The sequence below is a fragment of the Ranitomeya variabilis genome, chromosome 7 (assembly GCF_051348905.1).
Source record: "Ranitomeya variabilis isolate aRanVar5 chromosome 7, aRanVar5.hap1, whole genome shotgun sequence".
Lineage (NCBI taxonomy): Eukaryota > Metazoa > Chordata > Amphibia > Anura > Dendrobatidae > Ranitomeya > Ranitomeya variabilis.
The window spans coordinates 3,178,271-3,188,810 of record NC_135238.1 but is presented as its reverse complement, the minus strand read 5'-3'; the positions used below and the strand labels follow the sequence as shown (position 1 = coordinate 3,188,810).

Genomic DNA, 10,540 nt, shown 5'->3' with positions numbered 1-10,540 from the left:
GGCACCGCTGCCATAGATCACTCACTCTTCCCCATATCTGCAGGTGGCACCGCTGCCATAGATCGCTCGCTCTTCCCCATATCTGCAGGTAGCACCGCTGCCATAGATCGCTCGCTCTTCCCCATATCTGCAGGTGGCACCACTGCCATAGATCGCTCGCTCTTCTCCATATCTGCAGGTAGCACCGCTGCCATAGATCGCTCGCTCTTCTCTATATCTGCAGGTAGCACCGCTGCCATAGATTGCTCGCTCTTCTCCATATCTGCAGGTGGCACCGCTGCCATAGATCACTCACTCTTCCCCATATCTGCAGGTGGCACCGCTGCCATAGATGGCTCGCTCTTCTCCATATCTGCAGGTAGCACCGCTGCCATAGATCGCTCGCTCTTCCCCATATCTGCAGGTGGCACCGCTGCCATAGATCGCTCGCTCTTCTCCATATCTGCAGGTAGCACCGCTGCCATAGATCGCTCGCTCTTCCCCATATCTGCAGGTGGCACCGCTGCCATAGATCGCTCACTCTTCCCCATATCTGCAGGTGGCACCGCTGCCATAGATCGCTCGCTCTTCCCCATATCTGCAGGTGGCACCGCTGCCATAGATCGCTCGCTCTTCTCCATATCTGCAGGTGGCACCGCTGCCATAGATCGCTCGCTCTTCCCCATATCTGCAGGTAGCACCGCTGCCATAGATCACTCGCTCTTCCCCATATCTGCAGGTGGCACCGCTGCCATAGATGGCTCGCTCTTCTCCATATCTGCAGGTAGCACCGCTGCCATAGATCGCTCGCTCTTCCCCATATCTGCAGGTGGCACCGCTGCCATAGATCGCTCGCTCTTCCCCATATCTGCAGGTAGCACCGCTGCCATAGATCGCTCGCTCTTCCCCATATCTGCAGGTAGCACCGCTGCCATAGATCGCTCGCTCTTCTCCATATCTGCAGGTAGCACCGCTGCCATAGATCGCTCGCTCTTCTCCATATCTGCAGGTGGCACCGCTGCCATAGATCGCTCGCTCTTCCCCATATCTGCAGGTAGCACCGCTGCCATAGATCGCTCGCTCTTCCCCATATCTGCAGGTGGCACCGCTGCCATAGATCGCTCGCTCTTCCCCATATCTGCAGGTAGCACCGCTGCCATAGATCCCTCGCTCTTCTCCATATCTGCACGTAGCACCGCTGCCATAGATCCCTAGCTCTTCTTCATATCTGCAGGTAGCACCGCTGCCATAGATCGCTCGCTCTTCCCCATATCTGCAGGTGGCACCGCTGCCATAGATCGCTCGCTCTTCCCCATATCTGCAGGTAGCACCGCTGCCATAGATCGCTCGCTCTTCTCCATATCTGCAGGTAGCACCGCTGCCATAGATCGCTCGCTCTTCTCCATATCTGCAGGTGGCACCGCTGCCATAGATCGCTCGCTCTTCCCCATATCTGCAGGTGGCACCGCTGCCATAGATCGCTCGCTCTTCCCCATATCTGCAGGTAGCACCGCTGCCATAGATCGCTCGCTCTTCTCCATATCTGCAGGTAGCACCGCTGCCATAGATCGCTCGCTCTTCCCCATATCTGCAGGTGGCACCGCTGCCATAGATCACTCGCTCTTCCCCATATCTGCAGGTGGCACCGCTGCCATAGATGGCTCGCTCTTCTCCATATCTGCAGGTAGCACCGCTGCCATAGATCGCTCGCTCTTCCCCATATCTGCAGGTGGCACCGCTGCCATAGATCGCTCGCTCTTCCCCATATCTGCAGGTAGCACCGCTGCCATAGATCGCTCGCTCTTCCCCATATCTGCAGGTAGCACCGCTGCCATAGATCGCTCGCTCTTCTCCATATCTGCAGGTAGCACCGCTGCCATAGATCGCTCGCTCTTCTCCATATCTGCAGGTGGCACCGCTGCCATAGATCGCTCGCTCTTCCCCATATCTGCAGGTAGCACCGCTGCCATAGATCGCTCGCTCTTCCCCATATCTGCAGGTGGCACCGCTGCCATAGATCGCTCGCTCTTCCCCATATCTGCAGGTAGCACCGCTGCCATAGATCCCTCGCTCTTCTCCATATCTGCACGTAGCACCGCTGCCATAGATCCCTAGCTCTTCTTCATATCTGCAGGTAGCACCGCTGCCATAGATCGCTCGCTCTTCCCCATATCTGCAGGTGGCACCGCTGCCATAGATCGCTCGCTCTTCCCCATATCTGCAGGTAGCACCGCTGCCATAGATCGCTCGCTCTTCTCCATATCTGCAGGTAGCACCGCTGCCATAGATCGCTCGCTCTTCTCCATATCTGCAGGTGGCACCGCTGCCATAGATCGCTCGCTCTTCCCCATATCTGCAGGTGGCACCGCTGCCATAGATCGCTCGCTCTTCCCCATATCTGCAGGTAGCACCGCTGCCATAGATCGCTCGCTCTTCTCCATATCTGCAGGTAGCACCGCTGCCATAGATCGCTCGCTCTTCCCCATATCTGCAGGTGGCACCGCTGCCATAGATCGCTCGCTCTTCCCCATATCTGCAGGTGGCACCGCTGCCATAGATGGCTCGCTCTTCTCCATATCTGCAGGTAGCACCGCTGCCATAGATCGCTCGCTCTTCCCCATATCTGCAGGTGGCACCGCTGCCATAGATCGCTCGCTCTTCCCCATATCTGCAGGTGGCACCGCTGCCATAGATCGCTCGCTCTCCTTCAGAGCAGGTGATGGATTGGTTGAAGTGATGGACACTCCTCTTGGCAACACTCATTTCCTAGTCTGCAGAACAGCAATGGTTAATCCTGCTTTCGTGGACACTGCCCATTAGCTCGTGGAGTGGATGAGTGTAAGGAAGTGAGCGGTGGAGCTTGTGCACTTGGTGCAGCAGAACTTGTCACATCTTCATCTAGGGAGCGAGGAGCACCTGTGCCCAGAATGCTGCTCCTGCTGATGGCTGCCATGCTGCTGCACGGTGAGTGCCCAGTGCCAGTCAGTGGGCCAGGGGATGAATGAAGCCTTAATTAACTTGATGGGTGCGGGGTAATAAATAAGCGTGACCTGCCCACCAAAAGGGTGACCAGAGTTCAGACCCTGGTGAATGTGTAATCCCGGTGTAAACACTTTGTAGTCAGGCCTGGGTCACTAATCTTACCGTTTTTCGTCACTTTTTTTCAGGCTCTGAGTCCCAGCGAGATTTAACAGCTCAAATCCACATGATTGGCATAGCCGGTACCATCTCAATAACCACCGACACCAGGATTGTCCACACCAACCTGACAGGCACATGTGGCTCTGTCCACATTTCCATCCATGAGTTTCCGGTGGTGTATGGGGCATCGCGTGATCCCTGTGATGAGAAGATCATTGGTAGCTCTCAATACAATCTCACTATGCCTGGAGCCGGACAAATGGTCATAAACGGAAAGATGAGATGGGACGGCCGATCGCTGGCTCTGCAGTCCTGTGGCCTGAGGACATGTGCCAATCTCCTGGGTGAGTCCCAGCGCACGTGGCAAGCCAAGCTCCACTCCTTCATCATCGGCCAGGCAATCTTCCTCCAGTCACTGGCAGACGACACAATCTTGGCCGTGCTGGATTTGGCCATGCTGGAAGAGATTCCTACATCCAATGCCTCGGTGCTGTTCTCCAGTTCGTGCCGTATAGATGCTGCTCATATTTTTGGCAGTGTTAGACTTGGCAGTGGCCAAGAGTTTATCAAGAGCCGCATAGAATTGAATGATGTCACCATGATGCCATTCCTTCTGGTAAAGTATAATGAGCAATGGGTGTGCGCAGAGATAAGGAACTTGACCCCGAAAGTGTCATCTGCACCCATCAGCATGCTGGGAGTCAATGGGAGCTTTACATTCAGGCAGCAGTCTCCTTTCCACCCAACCCACGTATCTGTCAAACTATGGGGCCTCCTCGGGCGCACTGTCAACTACGGAATTCATTCCCTTCCCATACTTCCATGGCAGATACCCAAGCAAGACGTATGCACCACAGCAAGCATCGGGAATCTCTGGAATCCCTTGGATATCAACAGTCAGTTTACGTCTGCTTCAAGTGGTCATAACTCCTGGCCGATGGGTAACTTGAGCGGCCGTCATGGCACAATTCAAGGTCAAGATAAGGTTATGGATTCTCTAGTTGACCAAAATCTGCCAATGTTCGGATATCACAGTATCCTTGGCCGCTCCGTGGTTCTATCAGAGATGGGTGGCAAAGCATGTGCCTGTGGCACCATACAACCAGAAGGAGAAGCCCTAAGAGCCATGGTGGTCTTTCGGAAAGGAGTGATGGGTAGAGTCATGTTCCAGCAGGCCTTGAACGATCCTTATGGTGACCTCTCCATCTATGTGGAGCTTTCTCATGGTTCTGACAGTGCCAGTCGGGGTCATAATTGGCACATTCATAACAATCCTCTCCTCACAGAGTCTGAAATCTGTGCCAACGCTGGGGGGCACTTCAACCCATACAATGTACCTGTCAACCAGAACTACAGTAACCAGTGCAGATCACAGCACCCTCTGAGGTGTGAGGCGGGAGACTATGCCTCCAAACACCGACCCATCTCCTTCTATACGTCCAGTCCAGCCAGATACGTTTTTACTGACACATCATCATCACTTGGTGGTTCTAACTCCATCATTGGCCGATCTTTGGTTGTTCATGGAGCAAATGGCACGACAACACGTGTGGCCTGTGCCAACGTCCTCCTTCAGCACATAAAAGAAGCACGGACGGGTGCCTGGTTTGGTGGTGGCAATGCTCAGGGTGAACTGCAAGCTTCACAAGCCTCTGAATTTGACCCAACCTCAGTTCAGATTAGTTTCAGTGGTCTACAGAACCTTGCTGGGGGGTTCCACATCCATCTTCTTCCAGTGAATGGAGCTCTAAACAATCCATGTTCAAGCGCTCTAATCAGAGGCCACTTTAATCCATTTGGAATAGACATGTCCACATCTCCACCAGCGGGTAATGGAACAGATGACGAGTATGAGGTGGGGGATATCAGTGGTCGGAGGGGGTCTTTACATGACCAAGAAAATGTAACCAAGCAGTACACAGACATGAACTTCCCACTGTCTGGGCCACACTCCATCCTCGGGCGATCACTGGTGATTCACTATAGCAACGGCTCAAGGTGAGTGATGGGGCATGGTGGCTGGTGGTAGTGGGTGCCCACCGTGGTAAAGAAGGGAAACCAAGTCGCTCTGCAGGGCTCGATCAGCGAGGACACAGTCATAATTTCTCTGTTCAGTGTGTATATACAGGACACGAGGAGCGGTACTGTGCAGTGTATATATACAGGACAGGAGGAGCGGTACTGTGCAGTGTATATATACAGGACAGGAGGAGTGGTACTGTGCAGTGTATATATACAGGACAGGAGGAGTGGTACTGTGCAGTGTATATATACAGGGGGAGTGGTACTGTGCAGTGTATATATACAGGACAGGGGGAGTGGTACTGTGCAGTGTATATATACAGGACACGAGGAGCGGTACTGTGCAGTGTATATATACAGGACAGGAGGAGTGGTACTGTGCAGTGTATATATACAGGACAGGAGGAGTGGTACTGTGCAGTGTATATATACAGGGGGAGTGGTACTGTGCAGTGTATATATACAGGACAGGAGGAATGGTACTGTACAGTGTATATATACAGGACAGGAGGAGTGGTACTGTGCAGTGTATATATACAGGGGGAGTGGTACTGTGCAGTGTATATATACAGTAGGAGTGGTACTGTGCAGTGTATATATACAGGACAGGAGGAGTGGTACTGTGCAGTGTATATATACAGGACAGGAGGAGCGGTACTGTGCAGTGTATATATACAGGACAGGAGGAGCGGTACTGTGCAGTGTATATATACAGGACACGAGGAGCGGTACTGTGCAGTGTATATATACAGGACATGAGGAGCGGTACTGTGCGGTGTATATATACAGGAGGAGTGGTACTGTGCAGTGTATATATACAGGAGGAGCGGTACTGTGCAGTGTATATATACAGGACAGGAGGAGTGGTACTGTGCAGTGTATATATACAGGAGGAGCGGTACTGTGCAGTGTATATATACAGTAGGAGTGGTACTGTGCAGTGTATATATACAGGACAGGAGGAGTGGTACTGTGCAGTGTATATATACAGGACAGGAGGAGCGGTACTGTGCAGTGTATATATACAGGACAGGAGGAGCGGTACTGTGCAGTGTATATATACAGGACACGAGGAGCGGTACTGTGCAGTGTATATATACAGGACATGAGGAGCGGTACTGTGCGGTGTATATATACAGGAGGAGTGGTACTGTGCAGTGTATATATACAGGAGGAGCGGTACTGTGCAGTGTATATATACAGGAGGAGTGGTACTGTGCAGTGTATATATACAGGACAGGAGGAGTGGTACTACTGTGCAGTGTATATATACAGGACAGGAGGAGTGGTACTGTGCAGTGTATATATACAGGACAGGAGGAGGAGCGGTACTGTGCAGTGTATATATACAGGACAGGAGGAGTGGTACTGTGCAGTGTATATATACAGGACAGGAGGAGTGGTACTGTGCAGTGTATATATACAGGACGAGAGGAGTGGTACTGTGCAGTGTATATATACAGGAGGAGTGGTACTGTGCAGTGTATATATACAGGAGGAGTGGTACTGTGCAGTGTATATATACAGGAGGAGTGGTACTGTGCAGTGTATATATATAGGAGGAGCGGTACTGTGCAGTGTATATATACAGGACAGGAGGAGTGGTACTGTGCAGTGTATATATACAGGACAGGAGGAGTGGTACTGTGCAGTGTATATATACAGGACAGGAGGAGTGGTACTGTGCAGTGTATATATACAGGAGGAGCGGTACTGTGCAGTGTATATATACAGGAGGAGCGGTACTGTGCAGTGTATATATACAGGAGGAGTGGTACTGTGCAGTGTATATATACAGGACAAGAGGAGCGGTACTGTGCAGTGTATATATACAGGACAGGAGGAGGAGTGGTACTGTGCAGTGTATATATACAGGACAGGAGGAGCGGTACTGTGCAGTGTATATATACAGGACAGGAGGAGTGGTACTGTGCAGTGTATATATACAGGGGGAGTGGTACTGTGCAGTGTATATATACAGGACAGGAGGAGTGGTACTGTGCAGTGTATATATACAGGAGGAGTGGTACTGTGCAGTGTATATATACAGGAGGAGTGGTACTGTGCAGTGTATATATACAGGAGAAGTGGTACTGTGCAGTGTATATACAGGAGGAGTGGTACTGAGCAGTGTATATATACAGGACAGGAGGAGTGGTACTGTGCAGTGTATATATATAGGAAGAGTGGTACTGTACAGTGTGTATATACAGGACAGGAGGAGTGGTACTGTGCAGTGTATATATACAGGACAGGAGGAGAAGTGGTACTGTGCAGTGTATATATACAGGACAGGAGGAGTGGTACTGTGCAGTATATATATACAGGACAGGAGGAGTGGTACTGTGCAGTGTATATATACAGGACATGAGGAGTGGTACTGTGCAGTGTATATATACAGGACAGGAGGAGTGGTACTGTGCAGTGTATATATATAGGAAGAGTGGTACTGTACAGTGTGTATATACAGGACAGGAGGAGTGGTACTGTGCAGTGTATATATACAGGACAGGAGGAGGAGTGGTACTGTGCAGTGTATATATACAGGACAGGAGGAGTGGTACTGTGCAGTGTATATATACAGGACAGGAGGAGTGGTACTGTGCAGTGTATATATACAGGACAGGAGGAGTGGTACTGTGCAGTGTATATATACAGGACAGGAGGAGTGGTACTGTGCAGTGTATATATACAGGACAGGAGGAGTGGTACTGTGCAGTGTATATATACAGGAGGAGTGGTACTGTGCAGTGTATATATATATATATATATATATATATGTATATATATATACAGGACAGGAAGAGTGGTACTGTGCAGTGTATATATACAGGACAGGAGGAGTGGTACTGTGCAGTGTATATATACAGGACAGGAGGAGTGGTACTGTACAGTGTATATATACAGGACAGGAGGAGTGGTACTGTGCAGTGTATATATACAGGAGGAGTGGTACTGTGCAGTGTATATATACAGGACAGGAGGAGTGGTACTGTACAGTGTATATATACAGGACAGGAGGAGTGGTACTGTACAGTGTATATATACAGGACAGCAGGAGTGGTACTGTGCAGTGTATATATACAGGACAGGAGGAGTGGTGCTGTGCAGTGTATATATACAGGACAGGAGGAGTGGTACTGTACAGTGTATATATACAGGACAGGAGGAGTGGTACTGTGCAGTGTATATATACAGGACAGGAGGAGGAGTGGTACTGTGCAGTGTATATATACAGGAGGAGTGGTACTGTGCAGTGTATATATACAGGACAGGAGGAGTGGTACTGTGCAGTGTATATATACAGGACAGGAGGAGTGGTACTGTGCAGTGTATATATACAGGAGGAGTGGTACTGTGCACTGTATATATACAGGAGGAGCGGTACTGTGCAGTGTATATATACAGGAGGAGTGGTACTGTGCAGTGTATATATACAGGAGGAGTGGTACTGTGCAGTGTACATATACAGGAGGAGTGGTACTGTGCAGTGTATATATACAGGAGGAGCGGTACTGTGCAGTGTATATATACAGGAGGAGGGGTACTGTGCAGTGTATATATACAGGACAGGAGGAGTGGTACTGTGCAGTCTATATATACAGGAGGAGTGGTACTGTGCAGTGTATATATACAGGAGGAGTGGTACTGTGCAGTGTATATATACAGGAGGAGTGGTACTGTGCAGTGTATATATACAGGACACGAGGAGCGGTACTGTGCAGTGTATATATCCAGGACAGGAGGAGGAGTGGTACTGTGCAGTATATATACAGGACAGGAGGAGTGGTACTGTGCAGTGTATATATTCAGGAGGAGTGGTACTGTGCGGTGTATATATACAGGAGGAGTGGTACTGTGCAGTGTATATATACAGGAGGAGTGGTACTGTGCAGTGTATATATACAGGAGGAGTGGTACTGTGCAGTGTATATATACAGGAGGAGCGGTACTGTGCAGTGTATATATACAGGAGGAGCGGTACTGTGCAGTGTATATATACAGGAGGAGTGGTACTGTGCAGTGTATATATACAGGAGGAGCGGTACTGTGCAGTGTATATATACAGGAGGAGCGGTACTGTGCAGTGTATATATACAGGAGGAGCGGTACTGTGCAGTGTATATATACAGGAGGAGCGGTACTGTGCAGTGTATATATACAGGAGGAGTGGTACTGTGCAGTGTATATATACAGGAGGAGCGGTACTGTGCAGTGTATATATACAGGAGGAGCTGTACTGTGCAGTGTATATATACAGGAGGAGCGGTACTGTGCAGTGTATATATACAGGAGGAGTGGTACTGTGCAGTGTATATATACAGGACAGGAGGAATGGTACTGTGCAGTGTATATATACAGGACAGGAGGAGTGGTACTGTGCAGTGTATATATACAGGAGGAGTGGTACTGTGCAGTGTATATATACAGGACTGGAGGAATGGTACTGTGCAGTGTATATATACAGGACAGGAGGAGTGGTACTGTGCAGTCTATATATACAGGAGGAGTGGTACTGTGCAGTGTATATATACAGGAGGAGTGGTACTGTGCAGTGTATATATACAGGACACGAGGAGCGGTACTGTGCAGTGTATATATACAGGACAGGAGGAGGAGTGGTACTGTGCAGTATATATACAGGACAGGAGGAGTGGAACTGTGCAGTGTATATATACAGGAGGAGTGGTACTGTGCAGTGTATATATTCAGGAGGAGTGGTACTGTGCGGTGTATATATACAGGAGGAGTGGTACTGTGCAGTGTATATATACAGGAGGAGTGGTACTGTGCAGTGTATATATACAGGAGGAGCGGTACTGTGCAGTGTATATATACAGGACAGGAGGAGTGGTACTGTGCAGTGTATATATACAGGACAGGAGGAGTGGTACTGTGCAGTGTATATATACAGGACAGGAGGAGTGGTACTGTGCAGTGTATATATACAGGAGGAGCGGTACTGTGCAGTGTATATATACAGGACAGGAGGAGTGGTACTGTACAGTGTATATATACAGGACAGGAGGAGTGGTACTGTACAGTGTATATATACAGGACAGCAGGAGTGGTACTGTGCAGTGTATATATACAGGACAGGAGGAGTGGTGCTGTGCAGTGTATATATACAGGACAGGAGGAGTGGTACTGTGCAGTGTATATATACAGGAGGAGTGGTACTGTGCAGTGTATATATACAGGACAGGAGGAGGAGTGGTACTGTGCAGTGTATATATACAGGACAGGAGGAGTGGTACTGTGCAGTGTATATATACAGGACAGGAGGAGTGGTACTGTGCAGTGTATATATACAGGAGGAGTGGTACTGTGCACTGTATATATACAGGAGGAGCGGTACTGTGCAGTGTATATATACAGGAGGAGTGGTACTGTGCAG

At 49.8% G+C, this 10,540-nt stretch overlaps 1 protein-coding gene across 1 annotated transcript in view; it reads left to right on the top strand.

The window, feature by feature from the left end:
* Positions 1 to 2,825: 2,825 nt before the first annotated feature.
* LOC143785026 (uncharacterized) overlaps positions 2,826 to 10,540 on the top strand; it is a 46,467-nt gene continuing 38,752 nt past the window's right edge. The window contains exons 1-2 of the mRNA XM_077273671.1: positions 2,826 to 2,943; positions 3,147 to 5,118. Coding sequence (XP_077129786.1) covers positions 2,907 to 2,943; positions 3,147 to 5,118 — 2,009 coding nt within the window. The 5' untranslated portion in view covers positions 2,826 to 2,906. The remainder of the gene's footprint in view (positions 2,944 to 3,146; positions 5,119 to 10,540) is intronic.